At 40.0% G+C, this 27,180-nt stretch overlaps 2 protein-coding genes across 5 annotated transcripts in view; both read right to left on the reverse strand.

Annotated features, from left to right (window-relative positions):
• The window catches only part of LOC136384220 (calaxin-like), a 154,064-nt gene that overhangs the window by 81,476 nt on the left and 45,408 nt on the right, over window positions 1–27,180 (reverse strand). The gene's annotated exons all lie outside the window — the stretch shown is intronic.
• The window catches only part of PEX1 (peroxisomal biogenesis factor 1), a 67,685-nt gene that overhangs the window by 19,444 nt on the left and 21,061 nt on the right, over window positions 1–27,180 (reverse strand). For all 4 annotated transcript variants that reach the window (XM_066354367.1, XM_066354366.1, XM_066354365.1 and 1 more), the window contains exons 10-17: window positions 25,565–25,697; window positions 21,770–21,866; window positions 21,331–21,501; window positions 17,847–18,001; window positions 15,093–15,282; window positions 14,715–14,881; window positions 13,513–13,647; window positions 2,243–2,307 (exon numbers count right to left, since the gene is read on the reverse strand). In XM_066354367.1, coding sequence (XP_066210464.1) covers window positions 2,243–2,307; window positions 13,513–13,647; window positions 14,715–14,881; window positions 15,093–15,282; window positions 17,847–18,001; window positions 21,331–21,501; window positions 21,770–21,866; window positions 25,565–25,697 — 1,113 coding nt within the window. The remainder of the gene's footprint in view (window positions 1–2,242; window positions 2,308–13,512; window positions 13,648–14,714; window positions 14,882–15,092; window positions 15,283–17,846; window positions 18,002–21,330; window positions 21,502–21,769; window positions 21,867–25,564; window positions 25,698–27,180) is intronic.

Genomic DNA, 27,180 nt, shown 5'->3' on the forward strand with positions numbered 1-27,180 from the left:
TAACTGACATGTGTTTTCAGAAAATAGTCTGTATGGTACCATTTCTTTGAAACTTACTGCCATTGCTATATATGGCCTGGCATATGGCTAGTTTTTCACTACGTTCCAGGTGTGCTTGGAAAGAAACCATATTCTCTAGTTGTTGGGTACCTGTTCTAAATGTGCTTAGATCAATCTTGTTAAATATATTGTTTAAATCTTCTACATTTTTACTATTTTTATTTTTATTTTATTTTTTTACAGGGACAGAGAGAGAGAGTCAGAAAGAGGGATAGATAGGGAAAGACAGGAACAGAGATAAGAAGCATCAATCATCAGTTTTCGTTGCGACACCTTAGTTGTTCATTGATTGCTTTCTCATATGTGCCTTGACCACGGGCCTTCAGCAGACTGAGTAACCCCTTGCTCGAGCCAGCGACCTTGGGTCCAAGCTGGTGAGCTTTTTGCTCAAGCCAGATGAGCCCGCGCTCAAGCTGGCGACCTCGGGGCCTTGAACCTGGGTCCTCCGCATCCCAGTCCAATGTTCTGTCTACTGCGCCACTGCCTGGTCAGGCCATTTTTATTATTTTTAAACCTCAATCTATTTACTGAGACCTGTGTTAAAATCTACTGTGAAGGTGATTTTTCTATTTCTCCCTGCAGTTCTATCAATTTTTGCCTTAAGTATTTTGAAGCTATAGTATTACTGTATTTTTCACTCCATAAGACGCACTTTTCCCCCCCAAAAGTGGAGGGGAAAATTCCTGTGTGTCTTATAGAGCAAAAAATATAGTATTTTATTAAATATTTTAACACACCATTTAGTTCAAAATATTTTTTTTCTTATTTTCCTCCTTAAAACCCTACTTGTGTCTTATGGTTGGGTGCGTCTTATGGAGCGAAAAATATAGTAGATTCAAACAATTTTAGAATTGATTTTTGTCAATATGTGGTGCTTATCTTTATAATAATGCTCTCCTGGTAATGTTGCATTTCTTAAATTGGGTGGTAGATATGAGTTCATTTTATTATTCTTCTTCAAAATGTATATGTATATTGTGTTTATTCTCCTAATTGCTTATAATAAAATTTTAGAAGAGTGAAAAAAGTAGGTTTTTAATTTAAAAACTCCCAATAATCTAATCATATTTAAATAATTATTTTGATTCTTTTTTTTTTTTTTTTTTGTATTTTTCTGAAGCTGGAAACGGGGAGAGATAGACAGATTCCCGCATGCGCCCGACCGGGATCCACCCGGCACGCCCACCAGGGGCTTCGCTCTGCCGCGACCAGAGCCACTCTAGCGCCTGGGGCAGAGGCCAAGGAGCCATCCCCAGCGCCCGGGCCATCTTTGCTCCAATGGAGCCTCGGGTGCGGGAGGGGAAGAGAGAGACAGAGAGGAAGGAGGGGGGGTGGAGAAGCAAATGGGCACTTCTCCTATGTGCCCTGGCCGGGAATCGAACCTGGGTCCCCCGCATGCCAGGCCGACACTCTACCACTGAGCCAACCGGCCAGGGCCTTGATTCTTAAATATCAGCTTATGCATATGTATTCTTTTTTGTGTGTGACAGAGACAGAGAGAGTCAGAGAGAGAGACAGACAGACAGGAAGGGAGAGACGTGAGAAGCATCAATTCTTTGTTGCGGCACCTTGGTTGTTCATTGATTGGTTTCTCATATGTGCCTTGACCAGGGGCTATGGCAGATGGAGTGACCCCTTGCTCGAGCCAGCAACCTTGGGCTCAAGCTGGTGAGCCTTGTTCAAACCAGATGAAACTGTGCTCAAGCTGGCAACCTTGGAGTCTCGAACATGGGTCCTCCACTTCCCAGTCCGACACTCTATCCACTGTGCCACTGCCTGGTTAGGCTGTTCATACGTTTTATGTAAATGCAGTAATATTTATACTCTATTTTAATATTTGGCCATATAGAATCTTAATTTTAAATAAGAGATTAACTAGTGATGATGTGGTTCATATAAGGACCTACTTTGAGATTCCTCTGAATAAACAGTTATGATTCCACTAGCATTTCAGAAATATTTCAATTGTAAACATAAAACCAAATAGTTTCCAAAACTTAATCTTGAAAATGTTTTATATTTAATTGGCATTTGGCAAAACGTTTGTTCTCTAGTTTATTAATAATCCACATAAATCACTGGTTTCAAATATCAGTTCTGAAAAAAAATTTTTTTAAGACCAAATACCATTGACTGATAAATAATGAGTCAGTTACTTAAAAAACACTCATAGGGAACCAACCTAATAAAAATATCCCGAACAGCTTGTTCACTAGCTCCAATATATTTGCTGAGTAACTCTGGCCCCTATTAGATAAAATAAAATGAAATTAGAATTAAGATACAATTATTTAAAAACAAAATATAATTTTTGTTTATGACTAAGTCTAAATACAGTCATGGAAAAATTTTTATGTGATTAAATGTTCCTTAAACACATTTAAAATTATGTGTCCAGAATAAATATTCCACAAGTTCTACACATGGTATTTCTCCTGCCTAGACAATGTGTCCGCAGAGAGTCTCATGGCCCATTGCTTCATTTAATTTTTAAAAACTTTTGACTGATTTTTGAGAGACAGAGAGAGGAAGGGGGGGAACATTTATTTGTTGTTCCACTTAGTTGTGCATTCATTAATAGCTTCCCGTATGTGTTCTGACTGCGCATCAAACACACAACTTTGGTGTATCAGGATGGCACTCTAACCGACTGAGCTACCCAGCCAGAACCAGCTGCTTCATTTCATTTAGATCTATGACAAAATGCCACATCTACAGAAAGGCCTTAACTGACAACCCTGTCTACAACCCACTCCAGTGACTGCACCTCCTATATCCTGCTCGTCTTCCTAAATAGCATCTACCGCCACCTGATGGTATATTATATATCAAATGTGTCTGTTTATAATCTCTCACCATTAGTAGAATGTAAACTCCAAAAAGGAAGTTTTGTTCACTAGTGAATCCCCAGTGCCAAAAAGAATGCCTGCCACTAAATAAGTACTGAATAACTACTTTTTTAGTAAAGTAATGAATGGTTCACAAAGGGAAAATATTCCAGCTCTGTCAAATATTTGGAGACTCCAAAAAATGTGTAACAAAATGAATTACTTTAATCAGCACTTTCAATTACTGAGAACAGTTTATTTGTACAGTAGAATATGTAATATAAAACTTCACTACATATAACAAAATCAATAACAAAAATAGTCTTTTAAATTGGGATCTTTAAAAATAAAAATAAATAGGGATCTTTAATCAATCAATCAATCAATCAATCAAATCGGCCTTAAAGTGATCTCCAGTGAAAAATCACTACCTTGAAAAGACCAAATAGGTGACGTCACGGAAATGCCACCGTGAGCAGCGCGTCCAACAGATCTCCCCAAAATCTCAACAAATTTATCAACTAGAAACAGAAAAATTTATCCTCGGAGCATTCCGGAGTTCCACACACACTGAAAGCGAAAGGACTGTTATCACTTGAATCTGAGAGACGGGTCAGAGCTGACGGTGTGAAGGAAGCTAACTACCGCACGGACGTTCATTCAAGCCGAGGAGGGAGTACGCCTGTGGTGAGTCAACCCACGCGTGCAACTGCCCACCCACACTCGGGGAGCGGCAGCCTGGGCGCTGGCGGCCGCCGGCGTGCCCTGAGAAACCGTGCGCGCACCCCGTGCCGCGGTCCGGTCGCAGATCGAGCTCCCTTACACCACCAGCGTCCCCAGAGGCCCGCACTGCGAGTGAGGGTCCCCAGCCACCGGTGTACCCTGAGAGACCGCTCGCGCACCACGTGCCCGGTCTGGGAGGGGCGCTAAGGATGTCTTCCCCATTCCGGAGATTCTCTCCGTGGGCGGGGCACCTCACCCAGCCATTCAAGCTAACAATCAAGCATTGGGGGGAGGGGCGCGCAGGCAGCCTGAAATACTTTCTGGAGCACAGCTGCGGATCCAATCACTGAAATTAGCTTAACCCACGAAATCTGCGCACCCACGGGGCTCTAATTGATAGGATCTCTCTCAGTTCAGCGATCCAAGACAAGAGGCGTGATACTTTTCAGTGCCTCTCGCTAAAGGGGCGGGGGCAACTTCTGATTGACAGAGCCTCCATATTCAGGGATATACACTAACAAGAGGGACTTGGCAGATATTAAGATCTATATAGCAAGCAGCGACTAGTGCCTCTTCTTCCCAGCCAAAATAGGTTACAAAGTATGGAAAGCCTGGGTTGAGTGGTCCAACTGAATGCTAGGTGCTGAACAGTCACCTTGACAACAATTGACTCCCAGCCCCACCTGATTACGCTGGAGGCTCTGACTGCCAGAGCCTTACCCAGAGCCTTGCGCTGAGTGAGGATAGAGTGGGGATTTCCCAGCTCTTTGAGCCTCTTACTCCCCAGACAGAAGCAGTGGCAGCCTCATAGCTGGATCACCAGGCTGCTAATTCAGGAAGGGGGGACTAGGAGAGAGACTCCAGGAAAGAAAACTCTCTCATTGTTGGACTCTGCAAACGCCAACAAGCCTTGACTACCAGCGAGACTAAAGCCAATTATATGACATTGCCATAGAATCCCATCAACTGCAAATCCCTACCTAAGCGTGACACAGGGGCAGAGCCTGGGGTACAGAATCACTGACCAGGAAGAGGGAGAGGAAAGAAAAAGGAAGAAGTTAACCTCTCAAAATCAAGAAAAATCCACAGACTTTATAACTTGTTCCACTAATTCTTCGTTGTTGTTGTTTCTTCTATCTTATTGCCTTTATTATTATTTCTATTTCCTCACCTCGGTCCTTTTACTCTCTGCCCATTTTATGCTTCCCTTTTCTTGAACTACACTACCCATGAGTGCTACATTTTATTTCTTTTCTTCATCCTTACTCTCCTTTAGGGTTACACTCCAAAACCCTTAACTCTCACTCTCTCCCCTTTTGTCTTTTTTTCTCTTCCTTTTTTTCTTCCTTCGTTTCTCTCTTTTTCTTATTTTTTCCTTTCTATTCGTTTCTTCTTTTCTCCTTTTACTTTTCCTCCCATTCAATCCTCAATCACGAACAAATTATTTAATTTGGGACTCAAGTTTTTTTTTGGTTTTATTTTTATTTTTTTTATTTTTTTGCTTTTGTTTTTGGCTTTCCTTTGTTTGTTGGTTTTTGTGGCATTATGGGTACTTTTTACATTGCTTTTTAACTCACTAGCATTCCTCCCAACCCAAGGTCTCCGTTGTAGTTAGTCTTCGCTCCACTTAATACAACAGATTTTTACTTATTATTTTTATTTTTTTCTTCTTTAATTATTATTTTTTTCTCCTTTTTTCTGTTTCCCTCTTACCCCTCTCATTATATCTCTTAGTCGACCATCACTTACAAGCAAATCATTTTATGCTTGTCTAAGATTTTCTCCTTTTTTTTTTTCCATTTAGTAGGTCCCTACTCCCTTTTTTGCCCCTTGAACTCTTCACCCCAAATCAGGCCCTCCGTAATAGGCAGTTTTTGTTCCATCTAGCATAATATAATTCACAGGTCATCACGATATTTCCCTAAGGAGGGGAGAGGAGGGGAAGGGAAGAAAGAAAAAAGGGGGAAATAATAAATTATTACTGTTTTTTTTTGTGGGGTGTTTTCCTTCCCCCCCCTTTTTATTCTTTATTAATTCTAATTAATACTATCAACAAGACCACCCTCAGATGCCAATAAGAAAAAGGAAATCGAATATTATGGATACAAAAGATAGAGAGGTAACACAAATAGATGTGGAAAAATCTATGGAGAAAAGATTTAACATATTGGAAGCCTTGGAGCCAAATGACAGAGAATTTAAAATAGAAATCTTAAAAATACTCAGAGATATACAAGAAAACACAGAAAGGCAATTTAGGGAGATCAGAAAACAACTCAACGATCACAAAGAATATATTACCAAGGAAATTGAAACTATAAAAACAAATCAAACAGAAATGAAAAACTCAATTCACGAGCTGAAAAACAAGGTAACAAGCTTAGCTAATAGAACAGCCCATATAGAAGATAGGATTAGTGAAATAGAAGACAAGCAACTTGAGGCACAACAGAGAGAAGAAGAAAGAGACTCAAAAATAATAAAAAACGAGAAAGCCCTACAGGAATTGTCTGACTCCATCAGAAAGAATAACATAAGAATAATAGGTATATCAGAGGGAGAAGAGAAAGAAAATGGAATGGAGAATATACTCAAACAAATAATAGATGAGAACTTCCCAAGCCTGTGGAAAGAACTAAAGCCTCAAATTCAAGAAGCAAACAGAACACCGAGTTTTCTTAACCCCAACAAACCCACTCCAAGGCACATCATAATGAAGATGACACAAACCAATGACAAAGAAAAAATTCTCAAGGCAGCCAGGGAAAAGAAGAGTACAACATATAAAGGAAGGCCTATTAGATTATCATCAGATTTCTCAGCAGAAACTCTACAAGCTAGAAGAGAGTGGACCCCAATATTTAAAGCCCTGAAAGAGAGGAACTTTCAGCCAAGAATACTATAACCATCAAAGCTATCCTTCAAGTACGAAGGAGATATAAAAACATTCACAAATACAGAAAAGATGAGGGAATTTATCATCAGAAAGCCCCCACTCCAGGAAATACTAAAGGGGGTTTGCCAACCAGATTCAAAGAACAAAAGAAAACAAAACCACAAGTAACAGCTCCATCAAGAAAAGAATAAAACCAAACTTAAACTGTGACAACAAAAGAAAAAAAAGGGGGGAAAGGATGAAGATTAACAGTAGCAAAGGACGATGAAGCGCAGAAATACTCATAAGATAGGGTACTACAATGAATATGGTAGGTACCCTTTTCATTACTTAATGGTAACCACCCTTGAAAAAACCACCACAAAAACACTTGACTTAAAAAAGGTAGCAACAGGCCTGACCTGTGGTGGCACAGTGGATAAAGCCTCGACCTGGAAATGCTGAAGTCACCGGTTCGAAACCCTGGGCTTGCCTGGTCAAGGCACATATGGGAGTTGATGCTTCCAGCTCTTCCCCCCCTTCTCTCTCTCTGTCTCTCCCTCTCCTCTCTAAAATGAATAAATTAAAAAAATAAAAAATAAAAAAAAGGTAGCAACAGAGGAAAGAAGTATGGAATACAAACAAACAAAAACAAATGATAGAAAAACAAAAGAGAAGAATCAAACAAGATACAAAACTAACAGAAAGCAATTTATAAAATGGCAATAGGGAACCCACAAGTGTCAATAATTATACTAAATGTAAATGGATTAAACTTACCAATAAAAAGACACAGAGTAGCAGAATGGATTAAAAAAGAAAATCCAACTGTATGCTGCCTACAAGAAACACATCTAAGCAACAGGATAAAAACAAATTCAAAGTGAAAGGCTGGAAAACAATACTCCAAGCAAACAACACCCCAAAAAAAGCAGGTGTAGCAATACTCATATCTAATAATGCTGACTACAAGACAGAAAAAGTACTCAGAGACAAAAATGGTCATTTCATAATGATTAAGGGGACACTGAATCAAGAAGACATAACAATCCTTAATATATATGCACCAAACCAAGGAGCACCGAAATATATAAGACAGCTACTTATTGACCTTAAAACAAAAACTGACAAAAATACAATCATACTTGGAGACCTCAATACACCATTGATGACTCTAGATCGGTCATCCAAACAGAGAATCAATAAAGATATAGTGGCCTTAAACGAAATACTAGAACACCTGGATATGATAGACATCTACAGGACACTTCATCCCAAAGCGACAGAGTATACATTTTTCTCTAGTGTACATGGAACATTCTCAAGAATTGACCATATGTTGGGCCACAAAGACAATATCAGCAAATTCAGAAAAATCGAAATTGTACCAAGCATATTTTCTGATCATAAAGCCTTGAAACTAGAATTCAACTGCAAAAAAGAGGAAAAAAATCCCACAAAAATGTGGAAGGAAACTAAACAACATACTTCTAAAAAATGAATGGGTCAAAGAAGAAATAAGCGCAGAGATCAAAAGATATATACAGACAAATGAAAATACGACATATCAGAATCTCTGGGATGCAGCAAAAGCAGTAATAAGAGGAAAGTTCATATCACTTCAGGCCTATATGAACAAACAAGAGAGAGCCGAAGTAAACCACTTAACTTCACACCTTAAGGAACTAGAAAAAGAAGAACAAAGACAACCCAAAACCAGCCGAAGAAAGGAGATAATATAAATCAGAGCAGAAATAAATGAAATAGAGAACAGAAAAACTATAGAAAAAAATCAATAAAACAAGGAGCTGGTTCTTTGAAAAAATCAACAAAATTGACAAACCCTTGGCAAGACTCACCAAGGAAAAAAGGCACAGGACTCAAATAAATAAAATCCAAAATGAAAGAGGAGAGATCACCACAGACATCATAGATATACAAAGAATCATTGTAGAATACTATGAAAAACTATATGCCACCAAATACAACAATCTAGAAGAAATGGATAAATTCCTAGAACAATACAACCTTCCTAGACTGAGTCACGAAGAAGCAGAAAGCCTAAACAGACCAATCAGCAGGGAGGAAATAGAAAAAACTATTAAAAACCTCCCCAAAAATAAAAGTCCAGGCCCAGATGGTTATACTAGTGAATTCTATCAAACATTCAAAGAAGACTTGGTTCCTATTCTACTCAAAGTCTTCCAAAAAATTGAAGAAGAAGCAATACTTCCAAACACATTTTATGAGGCCAACATAACCCTCATACCGAAACCTGGCAAGGATAGCACAAAGAAAGAAAACTACAGACCAATATCTCTAATGAATACAGATGCTAAAATACTCAACAAAATACTGGCAAATCGAATACAACAACATATTAAAAAAATAATACATCATGATCAAGTGGGATTCATCCCAGAATCTCAAGGATGGTTCAACATACGTAAAACGGTTAACGTAATACACCATATCAACAAAACAAAAAACAAAAACCACATGATCTCATCAATAGACGCAGAAAAGGCTTTCGATAAAATACAACACAATTTTATGTTTAAGACTCTCAACAAAATGGGTATAGAAGGAAAATATCTCAACATGATAAACGCCATATATGATAAACCATCAGCCAACATCATATTAAATGGCATAAAACTGAGAACTTTCCACCTTAAATCAGGAACAAGACAGGGTTGTCCACTCTCTCCACTCTTATTTAACGTGGTGCTAGAAGTTCTGGCCAGAGCAATCAGACAAGACAAAGAAATAAAAGGCATCCATATCGGAAAAGAAGAAGTAAAGGTATCACTTTTTGCTGATGATATGATCCTATACATCGAAAACCCAAAGGACTCCACAAAAAGATTACTAGAAACAATAAACCAATACAGTAAGGTCGCAGGATACAAAATTAACATACAAAAGTCCATAGCCTTTCTATATGCCAACAATGAAATATTAGAAAACGAACTCAAAAAAATAATCCCCTTCACGATTGCAACAAAAAAAATAAAATACCTAGAAATAAACATAACAAAGAATGTAAAGGACCTATATAACGAAAACTACAAGGCATTGTTAATAGAAATAGAAAAAGACACAATGAGATGGAAAAATATTCCTTGTTCTTGGATAGGAAGAATAAATATAATTAAAATGGCCATATTACCCAAAGCAATATATAAATTTAATGCAATTCCCATCAAAATGCCTATGACATTTTTTAAAGAAATGGAACAAAAAATCATCAGATTTATATGGAACTATAAAAAACCCCAAATAGCCAAAGCAATCCTAAGGAAAAAGAATGAAGCTGGGGGCATTACAATACCTGACTTTAAACTATATTATAGGGCCACGATAATCAAAACAGCATGGTATTGGCAGAAAAACAGACACTCAGACCAATGGAACAGAATAGAAAGTGCAGAAATAAAACCACATATATATGGTCAAATAATCTTTGATAAAGGGGCCAACAACACACAATGGAGAAAAGAAAGCCTCTTCAACAAATGGTGTTGGGAAAACTGGAAAGCCACATGCAAAAGAATGAAACTCAACTACAGCCTGTCCCCGTGTACTAAAATTAATTCAAAATGGATCAAAGACCTAAATATAAGACCTGAAACAATAAAGTACATAGAAGAAGACATAGGTACTAAACTCATGGACCTGGGTTTTAAAGAACATTTTATGAACCTGACTCCAATGGCAAAAGAAGTGAAGGCAAAGATAAATGAATGGGACTACATCAGAATAAAAAGTTTTTGCTCAGCAAGAGAAACTGATATAAAAATAAACAGACAGCCAACTAAATGGGAAATGATATTTTCAAACAACAGCTCAGATAAGGGCCTAATATCCAAAATTTACAAAGAACTCATAAAATTCAACAACAAACAAACAAACAATCCAATAAAAAAATGGGAAGAGGACATGAACAGACACTTCTCCCAGGAAGAAATACAAATGGCCAACAGATATATGAAAAGATGCTCAGCTTCATTAGTTATTAGAGAAATGCAAATCAAAACTACAATGAGATACCACCTCACCCCTGTTAGATTAGCTATTATCAACAAGACGGGTAATAGCAAATGTTGGAGAGGCTGCGGAGAAAAGGGAACTCTCATCCACTGTTGGTGGGACTGTAAAGTAGTACAACCATTATGGAGGAAAGTATGCTGGTTCCTCAAAAAACTGCAAATAGAACTACCTCATGACCCAGCAATCCCTCTACTGGGTATATACCCCAAAACCTCAGAAACATTGATACGTAAAGACACATGTAGCCCCATGTTCATTGCAGCACTGTTCACAGTGGCCAAGACATGGAAACAACCAAAAAGCCCTTCAATAGAAGACTGGATAAAGAAGATGTGGCACATATACACTATGGAATACTACTCAGCCATAAGAAATGATGACATCAGATCATTTACAGCAAAATGGTGGGATCTTGATAACATTGTGCGGAGTGAAATAAGTAAATCAGAAAAGAACAAGAACTACATGATTCCATACATTGGTGAAACATAAAAACGAGACTAAGAGACATGGACAAGAGTGTGGTGGTTACCAGGGGTGGGGGGAGGGAGGATGCAGGAGGGAGGGAGGGAGAGAGTTAGGGGGAGGGGGAGGGGCACAGAGAAAACTAGATAGAGGGTGACGGAGGACAATCTGACTCTGGGCGGGGGGTATGCAACATGATTTGATGACAAGATAACCTAGACATGTTTTCTTTGAATATATGTACCCTGATTTATTAATGTCATCCCATTAACATTAATAAAAATTTATTTTTAAAAAAAAAAAAAAAGAAAAGACCAAATACTGATCAGGATATGTGACCAAAATAAAGAATATCTAATACGCCATCATCTGGATATCTGCTAATATACTAGCATTTAATTAGATTTCCTTAATGTAATCAGATAACTTTAGAGCAGTGATTCTCAACCTTTCTAATGCCGTGACCCCGCAATACAGTTCCTCATGTTGCGGTGACCCCAAACCAAAAAATAATTTTGGTGGCTACTTCATAACTGTAATTTTGCTACAGTTATGATTCGGAATGTAAATACCTGATATGCATTATGTATTTTCCGATGGCTTTAGGCGACCCCGCTGGGGTTGCGACCTACAGGTTGAGAACCGCTGCTTTAGAGGGTAGAACAAGAAACAGCTAAGGTGAAATATTAGGAACAAGGACACATACCAGTAACAGTAAAAGAACTCTGTCTTTGACACATGCCTCCTAGGACTGACCCTGGCCCACCTAGACAGAATTAGTTCTCTATTGAAACCTCTTCATAGAGAATTCACCCCAAATTGTGATTTGAAGGTTTACTAAAGAGGTAAGATGTTCTCCCTAATGGAACGATCTAAAATACAATCTTCACAAGCTTTAACCTTAAAAATTATGTTTTTTAAAAAATATGAAACTACATTCTAGTGACAAGTGAAAAAAGAAAAGCATGGTTACAGTTACTCCAGAACCTAGAAAAAAAGACAGGGAGCCCTGGTCAGTTGGCTCAGTGGTAGAGCGTCGGCCTGGTGTGCAGGAGTCCCGGGTTCGATTCCCGGCCAGGGCACACAGGAGAGGCACCCATCTGCTTCTCCACCCCTCCCCCTCTCCTTCCTCTCTGTCTCTCTCTTCTACTCCCGCAGCCAAGGCTCCATTGGAGCAAAGTTGGCCTGGGCGCTAAGGATGGCTCTGTGGCCTCTGCCTTAGGCACTAGAATGGCTCTGGTTGCAACAGAGCAACGCCCCAGAGGGGCAGAGCATCGCCCCCTGGTGGGCATGCCAAGTGGATCCCGATTGGGCGCATGCAGGAGTCTGTCTGACTGCTTCCCTGTTTCCAACTTCAGAAAAATACAAAAAAAAAAAAAAAAAAAAGACAGGGAAATTCACGTTACACTGTTTCTCCACAATTGCAAGAGGACCTGTGTAACCAGCTCACAAAAAAACACATGATAAAAGAATGATGGTATAACTCAATTGCAAATAGCTAAACTGGCTTTCAAATTACAAATCAATTTTGAGTCAAGTTACAATATATGGTTCCTCTGCCTGTAATCTAATCACTCTTTGGTAAACTGATATTATCAGATACTGAAACTGTACAACTAAACTACCAGACTCAAGAGTGGTGGACTATGAGACATTCATTGCCCATGGACTATGACAGATGCTAGCATGCCCCTTAATTATCACACTCACCCTATATCTGAAAAAACTCACATAAGCAAAGGTGAAACACAGCCAACAAATAACAACCATGAAAACCCCAGCTTCCTGCCTCATCGCTTTTACTAATAAATGCTCCTACTGGCTTTCCAAATATTAGACTAACCCACAATCAAAAAACCTATATGGTGTTGGTGAATAAGTGGAGAAAGAGGCACCCTTGGGCAATGCCGGTGAGAATGTAAAATGGTGCAACTGCTGTGAAAAACAGTTCGGCAGTTCCGCAGAAAGTTACACATACAATTACTGTATCGCCCGGCAATTACACTCCAAGGTGTATACATTCAAGAGAAATGAAAACATTTCCACACAGAAATTCGGACACAATTTATAGCATTATTCATAGTAGCCAAAGGTGAAGCAAACAACCCAAGTGTTTACCAGTGATGACTAGACAAGCTATGGCACATCCACACAATGGAGGATCACTCAGGCATAAGAAGGACTAAAGGACATGCTATAATTTGGATGAACCTTGAAAACATGGGGGTTACACTAACTGAAAGAAGCCAGACACAACAGGTGACATATGTCATGACTCCCTTTATCTGACCTGTCCAGAACAGGCAAATCCAAAGACAGAGAACAGATTAGTGGTTGCACCAGAGGACAGAAAAAATAGGGAATGAGATGAAAAAGTTTTGAAACTAGATAGAGGTGGTGTTTACGCTGCATTGTGATCGCATTAAATGCCAATGAACTGTATGCTTTAAAATAATTATGTTATATAAATTTTATCTCAATAAAAAGAAAAATAAACACAAAACATACCTTGACACTAATGAAGTTCATCCCACTCTCCCGTGCAACTACTCCCGCTAGCAAGGTTTTCCCTGTGCCGGGAGGGCCGTACAACAGCACTCCTGTTCTCTGTCGTATGGGCAAGTCTGCAAATAACTCTGGGTACTGAAAAATACAAAAATATGACAGCTCAGATCTAAAATAAAGGACTTAACAGCAGCCAAAGATTAATGTATAGAAAAAAGTATTCAGATGATGTAACTGCCACTTTTATTAACTGAACAATACAAATAAAGTTACTAGAAAATAAAATTACTACTCAAAATAATAAATGAACTCAAAGGAACTATCTTATATCTTAGATTTTTCCCCGTTGGACCATGGAACACATTCTACATAAAATGCATGTAGCTCCATCGAATTTCTTTGCATTTTTTCCTTTTTTTTTTCTTTTACATTATAGTACTACAGTAAGAAAATAAAAACCAATCTTTTACAAGTATACTGCATTCCACTTGTATGGTTCATGGGCAAGTTATAACAGCTACATATATTCAAAGAAAAAAAGCAACAGGAAAGCTGTGTAATGATAACAGTAACATCTCCCACCTGGTTCTATTAATGGAGGTCCTTCCTCACCTCACCCAGTTCTCTTCTCTGGGCATGGGTCCCTGCTCCCATGCAACGACCCTTACCTCTAGGTTTCCGATTCAAACACACTACCCCCAACTCTACCGTCTAATCTGAAGAACAATCCGCCTTTCCCCTTATCCTGCCATTGGCCCGATCTAGGCTGCTTGATAACTCTGCCTGTCCAGAACCGACACCCAGAGCCTGGAGATCCGGCTTCACCATCTGTATGGGACCTGCATGGCTCTCCCACCTCCAGCTCATGTCTACATTTCTGTTCAAACCCCACCTCACAGTTCATTTTGCTTTAATACACCTGAGTCAGCCAAAACATAAGAATTATAAAATTAACATCAAAATGCATTTAATGCAAATAACACCCCATTTTTCTTTATAAGTTTCTTTCTTTATGAGCAAGGAATATATCAAGCATTTTTTAAATCTTCAAAAAATTTAGCATACCAAAAATAATGCTGGATATTTCTTTGGTAACTAAGCAAATACTTGTTGAACCAAACTGAAATTGGGCAGGTTGACACATAAAGCTAAAGCCAATATATTTAGTGGTTCTTCTCCAAGTAAGTACTTGATTACTTAAGTACCTTGGCTGGTAACTGGATAGTATCCACAAGTATCTGCCGAACTTCATGTAACCCACCAATCCTATCCCAGCCCAGGTCCCGAGGTTTATGCAGGTTGACGTTTCGCAGAGATGCCGGAACAAATCCTTGGAGAGCCTTTTGGAAGTCCAATGTTGTTAGAACTAACTCTGTTTAAAAATAAACACAACTTTTGGTAGTCATATCTGTGTATAAATTTTCAAAATATGCCATCAATTTAGCTGGCAATGCCAATTTTCTACTCAAATAACTATGTATTTGGAAATTAAAATGGAATATATTTAATTCTTGCCTGACAACAATGCATTTCTCCATCATGAAATGAAGATTCTAAATTTTGGGTTTCGTAGTAAAGCATACCTTCCCTCGTGGCTATATTCTGATGAGAGAGACGAGAATGGACAGCTCGATCCACAAGCACTGTAAAATCTCTGGCCACAAACCCGTCAGTTTCTTTAGCTATACGCTGCAGGTCAAGATCAGTGAACTTGTTTATATCAGACTCCAGTTTATTTTTTATTACATTATGCAGAATTTCACATCTTTGTACCTAAAGAGAAAACAAAATTCAAATTTTTAATTTTGCTTGGCTGTAAATTTTGTACAGATGTTTTTAAAACTATCAGGCTGGCATAATGCACAGTGACAGGAAGCAGATTGCGGGCTGTCTGCAGATGGGTAGAGAAGAGACTGCAAAGGAACACTAGGAGGCTTCTGGAGCGATGGCAACGTCTGCTATCCTAACCATGCTTATGTGTCATGGCATATACATAGGATAAAAGTGATCAAATCAGACATTTGAAATAAGGAGTCTGTTTTCTTCAATTATAGCTTAGTAAGTTATTTTTTTTAAATCACACTGATAAATCATTGCTATTTTTCTTCAGTAAGAAGGCTTTTAAATAAAATCTGGCTCCTTTTTTTTGTTCCTATATATAAAACTTATTTCTAAAAACATATTCAATGACTAATACCACTATCAGTCTGTTATGCTTAATAACAGGTATAATACTATTCTTCATTAACATTAATTAGCACAGGGTCTTAGTATTTAGGGTAGATGTCAGATAAGAATTTTAAACAAGATGTTAAAATGTGCTTGCCAGTCCCATATGAGCCATTGTCACTGATACTGTTATAAACTTGGGTCCCCAAAGGGGATAATGTGCCACATGAGCCTGTGATACTGTGATTTATAATATGAAATAGATATTTGGTCTTTGTTCTCATTTCTAGCAGACTTCCTAAAATCCTCAGAATTTTCTAAGTGGTAAGAGTGATAAAGTTGTCTGGATATTCATAACAAACCCCTTTTAATCACATCTGAGTATATGTTAACCAGGTGACTTCTGGAAAGCACCTAGGGATAGGTGCTGGTTGCCAGGGGAACCAACTGTAAATAGAGGGTTGAAACTTCCAGCCCCACCCCTGACTTGCAAAAAGAGAAGAGGGGCTGGAGGCTGAATCAATTGCCAGCAGTCAATGCTAATCCATCATGCCAGTGCAGTGAGGCCTCCGTACACCCCAAAGGAGGGGATTCAGAGACTTCCTTTGGTGAACCAGACACTTTCATGTGCCAAGGTGCTGGGCCCCAACTCCACAGGACAGAAGCTCTTCTGTGTATCAATTCATCTGGCTGTTGATTTACATCCTTTGTAATAAACTGGTAAGTAAAAGTTTTCTGAATTGTGTGAGCTACTCTAGCAAATTAATCAAACCCAAGGAGGGGGTTGTGGGGACCTCTGATTTATCCAGTCAGAAGTGCAGGTTACAACCTGGACTTGAAACTGACACCAGAAGTGGAGGGTTGTCTTGTGGGGCTCAGCTTCTAACCTGGGGGATCTGACTGTATCTCCAGGAAAACAGTGTCAGAAGTGAGCTGAATGGCGGGACACCAAGCCAGTGTCCATGAAGCCTAGTGGTGTGAGATAAGACCCACACACTGGAGTGAGATGCTGAAATCTTAGTGGATACAGAGTATTAGTGCTGATTAAAAAAAAAAAAGTATAGTTAATCAAATTTTTAAAAGACATCTATTTGTATCTCACTGCTCTTTCTCATTAAAAATGTCTTTAAAAAGGTAATTACAGCCCTGGCTGGTTAGCTCAGTTGGTCAGAGCGATGTCCCAATACCCCAAGATTGTGGGTTTGATCTCGGTCAGGGCACAATCAACCACTGAATGCAAAATAAATCAAACATCATATCGATGTTTCTTTATCTCTTTCTCAAATCAATTAAAATTTTTTTTTAAAAATAATTTAAAAAGGGTGCCTGGCCAGGCGGTAGCACAGTGGATAGAGCATCAGACTGGGACATAGAGGACCCAGGTTCAAAATCCCAAAGTCGCCGGCTTGAGTGTGGGCTCATCTGTTTTGAGCATAGCTCACCAGCTTGAACCCATCCACAGTAGCTGGCTTGAGCCCAAGGTTACTGGCTTGAGCAAAGGGGTTGCTCACTCTGCTGTAGCCCTATGGTCAAAGCATGTATGAGAAAGCAATCAATGAACAACTAAGGTGCCGCAACAAAGAATTAATGCTTCTCATCTCTTTCCCTTCCTATCTGTCCTCTCTCTCTCTTTGATCTATCACAAAAAGATAAATAATAATTTTAAAAGGGTAATTATATGAGGTGATGGATGTGTTAAGCTGATTGTAGCAAATATTTCTTTCACAAAGTGTATCAAATCATCATGTTGTACTCTTTAAATACATACAATTTTGTCAATTACACCTCAATAAAACTGAAAAAAATTCTAATTTCCATGATGTATTTACAGATTTCACCAATGAAAAATTGAAGCAGTTCCAAATTTTCAGGGTTTTTGTTTCTTTTTTTTTTGGTTTCTTTTTAAATGGAATAAAAAAGAAAACTTTAGTTTAAAAAAAGAAGAAATGCTGTTTTCAAAAAAGCCATTTCCTCAGAAAGTACACAGTAACATTGTAGACAGTTATAAATGCAAACTGTTTCTAAGCACAGTACGCACCAAACGTCACCTTTTCAAATATTTTTAACATCATTAACATAAGCATAAGTTTCAAGCCACCAATCATTAATAAAAATTAAAACTGATTTACATAAAGGCTGCACTTCAACACTCTTCACAAGCAGCGTACCTGATCCGGAGGCTGGATATGCTGGACACACTGGAATATGTGAGGTCCTCGGGCAGAAACAAGCAAAGGGTGCAGAGAGTGCGGAGACTGGCTGGTGGCGATCAGTGCGACCAAGCTTCCCATGGAAATGAACTCTTTCAAAATATCATTCAAAGCTAGAATTAAGCAATAGAGTATAAAAGCTTAGTAAATAGAAACACAAATATTTTAAATTATACATTCATAAAAATGATAGCCTAAGTTGTGCTGCAAGATAAAGTCTGAATGGTTAGGCTCCTGCACACCTTTTAAAGATCACATCTTCATTCAGTCACTGACTTATCTATTAAGCAGCTGAAGTTTTTGGCCAGGCGCTAACCAATCTAATGGAGGGGGAACAGAAGGCACTGTATGCTCAGAACAATGCCTACCGAGATTCTTACTTCTGAATCTTACAAAGTAAATGAAAAGGAGTCTCTGAAATTAATATTACGAAAGGATAATGAACTTCCATAGTATATACTCCGGTAATAAAGCAAAATATGTCTCACATTCCTAGAACTTCCTGAACAATCTCTTTCCACCCCAGGTCCTGCAGGTTTGGTTGGAATAAGGTAAAAAATGAACCAGGCATTAGTAATATATCTGAGTCCTAACCTAGAAATCTGCAGCATTTCCTTAAACACTACACTCACGTCTTGCAAACGCTATAGGGTTCAAAATGTGTGAGAAACATTAATTTATAATAACCCAAGCCACTGCGGTTGCATTTTTGTATCAAAAACCTTGCAGCAGCTGAAAATGCTGCCAAATCGTCTAGTGCTCCTGCCCCCAGCTCTCTCGTTGAATTCTAAGCTCCAGTCATGGGTTATTCCTGAATATACTATGATTTTTGTACCACTGTGCCTTTAGCTGTGGACATTCCTTTGGTTCTTCATTAGCTTTAAGCTGCTTTATGCTAATTTCTAGTCCTCAATCAAAACTCATCTTAGTTATCAACTCCTCCAAGAAGCCTACCCTGATAACTCTTTAAGCCCTCACCACCTCCGTTTGGGGTATGTGCTCTCTGTAACACTCCAAGTAGAGTCAATCCAGCCCACCTCCTCCTAGTTGTGTCACCTGCTCAAATGACCTATCCTTTGAATTTCTACTTGCCCACCTGTAAAACCAGGAGAATATCTGCATGTAGAGTACAAAGCAATCCCTAGCCTGGAAAGGCCGCTAAACACATGGCAGCTACCACTATTATTTATTATTTTTTTTAAAGAGACATAGAGAGGAGAGAGGAGAGAGAAGAGAGGGAGAGAGGAAAAGGGAGAAAGAGAGGGAGGGGGAGAAAGAGGGGAGGAAGGAGAGAGGGAAAGAGGGAGAAAGAGAGAGGGAGGGACAGAGAGGAAAAGAGGGGGACAGGGGAAGAAGGAGGGAGGGAGGAAGTGAGGGAGGGAAGGAGGGGGAGGGGCAGAGAGGGGGGAAGGGAGAGATGGAGAGAGGGTTAAGGGGAGAAAGAGGAAAGGAGAGAGAGACGGAGGCTTAATGGGGATTGAACCAATAACTATAGTGTTTCGGGGCAATGCTCTTACTGACTGAGCTAACTGACCAGGGAAACAAATGTCAGTTACCACCAGTATTCTGAACTAAAACTTTGTTTCCTCTTCATCACTCTCCTAGACTTTAAAAATGGATTGTGTGCCGAAGGGTGTGGGGAAGGTGGAGGAGGGTATAGGTGGGATAAGTGGTAATGAAGACTTGAGGGCATGGATACACAATACACTGCATAGAGATGTGTTGTAGAATGCGCACCTGATACCTGTATAATTATAACTAGTGTCACCCCAATAAAATTTAATTAAAGAAAAAAGCCCAATTGGTGGTGGCGCAGTGGATGGGAAGTTAGCCCAGGACAATGAAGGCCTGGGTTCTAAACCCTAAGGTTGCCAGCTGAGCGTGGGCTCATCAACTTGAGAGCAGGCTTGCCAGCTTGAGTGCAGGGTTGTGGGCTTGAGCATGGATCATCAACATGATCCTAAGGTCACTGGCTTGACGCCCAAGGTTGCTGGCTTGAGAACTCCCCCAACCCAGCCCCAGTCAAGGTACGTATGAGAAGCAATCCATGAACAACTAAAGTGAAGTAACTAAGTTAATGTTTCTCATCTCCCCCACCCCACTTCTTATCTGTAAAAAAAAGAAAAGAAAATATACAGATTATGCACAAGTGTTACCAGTACCTGTTGAACAAAGCAAGAGTAAATCTGGCCTGACCTGTGGTGGCGCAGTGGATAAAGCATTAACCTAGAACACTGAGGTAGCCGGTTCAAAACCCTGGGTTTGCCTGGTCATGGCACATATGAGAAGTAACTACTAACAACTGATGTTCCCTTCTCCCCCCCCCCCCCCCAGCCCTTCTCTCTCTCTCCTCTCTCTCAAATTAATAAATAAAATCTTTTTTTTTTTTTTTTTTTTTTTTTCATTTTTCTGAAGCTGGAAACAGGGAGAGACAGTCAGACAGACTCCCGCATGCGCCCGACCGGGATCCACCCGGCATGCCCACCAGGGGCGGTGCTCTGCCCCCCAGGGGGCGATGCTCTGCCCATCCTGGGCGTCGCCATATTGCGACCAGAGCCACTCTAGCGCCTGAGGCAGAGGCCACAGAGCCATGCCCAGCGCCCGGGCCATCTTTGCTCCAATGGAGCCTTGGCTGCGGGAGGGGAAGAGAGAGACAGAGAGGAAAGCGCGGCGGAGGGGTGGAGAAGCAAATGGGCGCTTCTCCTATGTGCCCTGGCCGGGAATCGAACCCGGGTCCTCCGCACGCTAGGCCGACGCTCTACCGCTGAGCCAACCGGCCAGGGCATAAATAAAATCTTTTAAAAAAAAAAGTAAATTTGTACAATTAAGCCATTTCTAATCAGTACAGGAGAAGGAAAAGTCCTTAAAGACTGATCACAAAGTTGCAGAACTTCCACACTGCTTCTATTCTAGGATTTGTGGTGATACAGAACAACTGTGGAATGCTATCAGAAGCTCAAATGCAATAGATAACATAGCATACATTCTATCTTTGAAGACAGCAGATTTACCATTCAGATGAAAAATGCTGCCTGACAAAAGAAAAAGGCCTGGCCCTGGCCAGCTGGCTCAGTGGTAAGGCATCAACCTGGCATGTGGATGTTCCGGGTTCAATTGCCAGTCAGAACACACAGAAGCAGCGCCCATCTGCTTTCTCCACCCCTCCCCCTCTCGCTTCTCTCTTTCTTCCTCTCCCACAGTCATGGCTCAATTGGAGCAAGTTGGCCTTGGGCACTGAGGATGCCTCCTCAGGCGCTAAGAGGAGCTTGGTTGCTGAGCAACGGAGCAATGCCCCAGATGGCCAGAGCATCACCCCCTAGTGGTTTTGCTAGGTGCATTCCAGTTGGGGCACATGTGGTAGTCTGTCTTTCCTGTTTGCCCTCCTCTCACTGAATTAAAAAAAAAAAAAAGGCTTGAAACCATGAGCAGACACTTCCATTACCATGTGCCAGCTGCTGGCTCTGCACTGCCTCTGGACTGCGCTCATGCTCCGGGGCCGCAGGCAGGCCAACAATGAGATCCAGGTCATCTAGCAGCACGACAGACGGCTGCCTCCATGTTGCCTCCGAGAAAGCTGCCTCTAGGGTTCTATGTATGTTTTCAAGCCTTTTTCCTTAAGACAGAAGACAGCAAGCGGTTTAATGTTATTTCAGGGCAGAATAGGGTCTACAAAAGGTTTTGGTTAGAAAAAAAACAGGCCTCCATTAAATATGGAGTTTTAAAAATTTCATTAAAAACAGTAGAAAGCCAGCCAAAGATTTAAAATTTCTAAAGAATTTAAAATTAGACATTTGTATATATTAGATTAACAGTGTTAAACAATAACATTTCTGCCTTTCTACCAAAAAAGGGATGTACGTAGGATGCTACCCTGTCCATACCTCGTAAAGCTTTACAGTTGACTGTCTCCACATGGGCGTCCAACATGTCAGATGCTTCTTTACAGACTGCCTTGGCTAACGTGGATTTTCCACTCCCCTACAAAATAATTACCATGTAAGAACTCACAATATAGTCAACCACAGAGATAGTCCCTCTCACTGTGGCAACCACACAGATTAAACTTCATCAATCAGATATTCACTACACAGCGTTATATGACAATTAGAGCTCAGTAAAGCGAGGGGGGGGGGCACACACCTGGAACTCAAGAATCACACTATGGGCCTGACCCGGTGGTGGCGCAGTGGATAGAGCGTCAGACTGGGATGCTGAGGACCCAGGTTCGAGACCCCAAGGTCACCAGCTTGAGCACGGGCTCTCTGGTTTGAGCAAAAACTCACCAGCTTGGACCCAAGGTCGCCGGCTCAAGCAAGGGGTTACTTGGTCTGCTGAAGGCCCACGGTCAAGGCACATATGAGAAGGCAATCAATGAACAACTAAGGTGTCGCAATGCGCAATGGAAAACTAATGATTGATGCTTCTCATCTCTCTGTTCCTGTCTGTCCCTGTCTATCCCTCACTCTGACTCTGTCTCTGTAAAAAAATAAATTAAAAAAAAATCATGCTATGGTAAGTGACATTTAATATAAAGTAAACTAACAGGAAGTAGTGAAAACATGGGTTCCGGAAGTTGTAAGAGAGCACTACAGGATAAGTGGGGGAAAAATATTCCTAACTACTCAAGTCTAGCAAAAGAAACACATAATAGTCGACAAAGCAGGAGGTTCCAGCTTCCTCGATTTAATAGCAGTACTCAAGTATTACATAACCACATTAAAGGTTAACAGATGACAACTCAATCTCAAGAATATAAACACCAAAAGGGGCATTTCCCCACCCCGACTCCAACCTTCATTTATACTAATATTAAAAATAAGAAATTGCTTTGAAAAGAAGTTAAATAAGTAAAAAATAAAATGCAAATTCTATCACAACCTTCTTTGATGTTATGATCAATTCAAAAATTTTTTTCTATTTCATTTTCCAGCTTAATTGAGCTATAACTGTCATATAAGTTTGGGAGAGCTTACGGTATATGATGACATTGTGATTTGATATCTTATATACTGCAAAAAGAGACTACCACAATAGGGTCAACACCTCCATCATCTCACATAGTTACCATTTTCTCTTTTGTGGTGACAACATTTAAGATCTATTCTCTTAGCAACTTTTAGGTATATAACACAGTATTGTTAACTAAAATTACCATGCTGTATATTAGAAGATCATCTCTTTTTTTTTTTTCCTATTTGGCTAAAGGCTTATCAAGTTTATTGATCTTTTCAGAGAATCAGATTTTAGTTTCATATATTTTCTCTACTGATTTCCTCTTCCAATTCATTGATTTCTGCTCTAATTCTTACGTCTTTTCTTCTGCTTATGTTGGATTTAATTTATTCTTCTTTTTCTAGTTCTCTAAGGTAGAAACATAGATTATTGGAGTAGTTGCTGTATTTTAAATAGAAATCAGAAGAAAGCAACTGGGCTAATAATAGAAAAAAAATTATTATAATGGAGTTAAAAGTGAACCAGAAACTTAAAAGCTTTAAAATTCTAAACTGAAAGAAAGCACAAAGACTTACAAATACCACACCATATCCCTGGCACTAGTACTGTTAGTAGAGAATAAAACTGTAAGCCATTCAGAAGGTCAGGGAACGGCCCTGGCTGGGTGGCTCAGAGAACAAAGCATCGTCCCAGTGTGCCAAGGTCATGGGTCGATCCTCGGTCAGGGAACATGCAGGGAGGAAGCAATGGAATAACGAGTTGATACTTCTCTCTCTCCCCGCCCCATATCAATGGAAAAATTTAAAAACCAAACCAACCAAACAAAAAAGATCAGGGAACCTCTAGCAAGATTGAAAAGTTAAAAAAGAGAGAAGATATAAATCACCAACCAGAAAACAGAACTTTACAACAAATTCTGCAGTCATTAAAAGGATAATAAGCCTGACTGGGCGGTGGCGCAGGGGATAGAGCATCAGACTGGGATGCGGAAAACCCGGGTTCGAGACCCCAAGGTCGCCAGCTTGAGCGCGGGCTCATCTGGTTTGAGCAAAAAGCTCACCAGCTTGAGCCCAAGCTTGCTGGCTCAAGCAAGGGGTTACTCGGTCTGCTGAAGGCCCGCCGTCAAGGCACATATGAGAAAACAATCAATGAACAATTAAGGTGTTATTATGTGCAACGAAAAACTAATGATTGATGCTTCTCATCTCTCCATTCCTGTCTGTCTGTCTGTCCCTGTCTATCCCTCTCTCTGAAAAAAAAAAGGATAATAAGAGAGCCCGGTGATGGCTCAGTTGGTTAAAGTATTGTCCTAAAACGCAGAGGCTGCCGGTTCAATCCCTGGTCAGGGCACATACAAGAAACCTGATCAGTGTTCCTGTTTCTCCCCATTCCTTTCTCTCTAAAATCAATAAAAAAAAATTTTTTTTAAAGATAAGAGTATAACTTAATGCTCATAAATTTGACATAGAACAATTCCTCAAAAACTACAAAATATTGCCCTGGCTGGTTGGCTCAGCAGTAGAGCATCAGCCCCACGTGTGGAAGTCCCAGGTTTGATTCTTGACCAGGGCGCACAGGAGAAGCACCAATCTGCTTCTCCACCCTTTTCTCTGTCCTTCCTCTCTCTTTCTCTCTCTCTCTTCCCCTTCCACAGCCAGGGCTCCATAGGAACAAAGTTGGTCCGAGAGCTGAGGATGACTCCATGGCCTCCGACTCAGGCGCTAGAATGGCTCCAGCTGCAATGGAGCAATGCCCCAGATGGGCAGAGCATCGCCCCCTGGTGGGCATGCCAGGTGGATCCTGGTCAGGCACATGTGGGAGTCTGTCTGACTACCGCCCTGCTTCTAACTTCGGAAAAATACAAAAAACAAAACAAAAAACTACAAACTATCAAATGTCTACCAAGATAAACATTGAAGAAAATTAAATTTATAATTAAAAAATGAAGAATAAAAACATCTCCAGGCCCAGATGGCTTCACTGGAGCTTTTTCTATGTAAGGAAGAATGAACACCAATTCTATATAATCTCTTCCAGAAAATAAAACAGTAAGAAACATCTCTCAGCCCTTTATTACTCTGACCGCAAAACCAGACAAAGAGTAGGAAACAGAAAATTGTAGGGTAATATCTCTCATGAATTTAGATGCAAAAATCAACAGAATATCAACAAACAGAACTCAGCAAGGTATAAAAAGAATAATATACCACAACCATGTGGGATTTATTACAGGTATGTAAGGCAGGCTCAACATTTTTTTTATTGTTTATATTTTTTTAGGAAGAACTTTTTTTTTCTTTTTTAATTAACTTTAGAGAGAAAGAAAGGTAAAGAGACAGAAACACTAATCTGTTCCTGTATGTGCCCCAACTAAAGATTGAACCAGCATCCTCTGCATATTGGGATGATGCTCTAACCTACTGAGCTAACTGGCCAGGGCTGGTTCAATATTTAAAATCAATCAACCCTGTCAACACACCCTATCTATACCCTGAAAAAGAAAAACCATACAATTGCAAAAAGTGACACAGACGAGGGCACGGAAGCATCACCTTATTTGTCACCACTTTCCCAATATCTGCTAGCAGGCATTCAAAAATATTAGTGAACAAACGAGTGCTCTCCACGTCTCATATTCATAACCCTATATAACGGATGATCAAAACCCAGAGAGGCATGAAAAGTGACTAGGTAATGAAAATGCACACACTTGAACCTCCTACCTTCCCTCCTGTGAGTAAAAGGGCCCCATTCCGAAGTCCTGCCACATGAGACGTCAGCTGCCGGGATAAAGGGCGTCCCAGGAGGCTGTGAGTGACGTGCTCCACGGACGGTGCGCCTAAGGAAGCCACTCCTCTGCAAAATATGTAAATTGTTCTATGATAGAACACTGAAGCAGAATAAAATCTAGCTATAAAAAATATAAAACTTTCTTTTATTTAGGGTAATGATTTTTTTTAAATTTTATTTATTTATTCATTTTAGAGAAGAGAGAGAGAGAGAAAGAGATAGAAAGAGAAGGGGGGAGGATCAGGAAGCATCAACTCCCATATGTGTCTTGACCGGGAATGCCCAGGGTTTTGAATGGCAACCTCAGCATTCCAGGTCGACGCTTGATCCACTGCGCCACCACAGGTCAGGCCTAGGGTAATGATTTTTAAGAGTAAAATCTTAGAAACTCTTCCTTACTTAAAAGTATACTGAGTTAAGGCCCTGGCCAGTTGGCTCAGCGGTAGAGTGTCGGCCTGGTGTGCGGGGGACCCGGGTTCGATTCCCGGCCAGGGCACATAGGAGAAGCGCCCATTTGCTTCTCCACCCCCCCCCCCCTTTCCTCTCTGTCTCTCTCTTCCCCTCCCACAGCCAAGGCTCCATTGGAGCAAAGATGGCCCGGGCGCTGGGGATGGCTCTTTGGCCTCTGCCCCAGGTGCTAGAGTGGCTCTGGTCGCGGCAGAGCGACGCCCCGGAGGGGCAGAGCATCGCCCCCTGGTGGGCAGAGCGTCACCCCTGGTGGGCGTGCCGGGTGGATCCCGGTCGGGCACATGCGGGAGTCTGTCTGACTGTCTCTCCCCGTTTCCAGCTTCAGAAAAATACAAGAACAAAACAAAACAAAAACAAACAAAAGTATACTGAGTTAATACCAGATCTGAGTCACAGCTTTAAAACTAATTTTTTTACTTTCAAACATATACAATAACTAAAAGTTTTGTCCAAATAGAACTCCTTAGGGAATCTGACTTAACATACACAAACACCCCCTTCAAAATGACTTTCAGACATAAATAGGTGATTTCGAAATACTAGGATAGCTGGAGACTTTGTCTTAAAAATCACCTTTGAAATCCAGTTTTAATAATCTGTGGATTATACAAACCTGAAAATCAACCTACTTCCTGGCTCTGACTGCCAATTTACTTTTGATAATATAAGAAATTCCTAAAATTAGAGTCAGAACTAGAGATTTTACTTTATATATGAATATATTTAAATATTGTTATTTTATAGTTTAATTCTTTGAATAAAACATTAATAGACTATACTACCACAGAAAATCAAACCACTACTACCTCTAGTAAAAGCCTCTGTGAAAAATTCTAAAAAGTAATGTTTACATGAGATTTCATATTGTATAAGATTTAAAAAATTAAGAGGTTCTAAAAGTTGAGGAAAACAATTAACTCCTATTAACACATTAATAAGATACTGAAGGAATAACTTAATTTGAAATATTTTTAAACACTCAATGAATGTTTTTAAATTTATGTTTTAAAACATAAACTTATTAGCTTTAAGAATTATTTTTTAATTCAAACACATATGATCCAGGTCATATCCAGTTGCT

The sequence above is a fragment of the Saccopteryx leptura genome, chromosome 12 (assembly GCF_036850995.1).
Source record: "Saccopteryx leptura isolate mSacLep1 chromosome 12, mSacLep1_pri_phased_curated, whole genome shotgun sequence".
Lineage (NCBI taxonomy): Eukaryota > Metazoa > Chordata > Mammalia > Chiroptera > Emballonuridae > Saccopteryx > Saccopteryx leptura.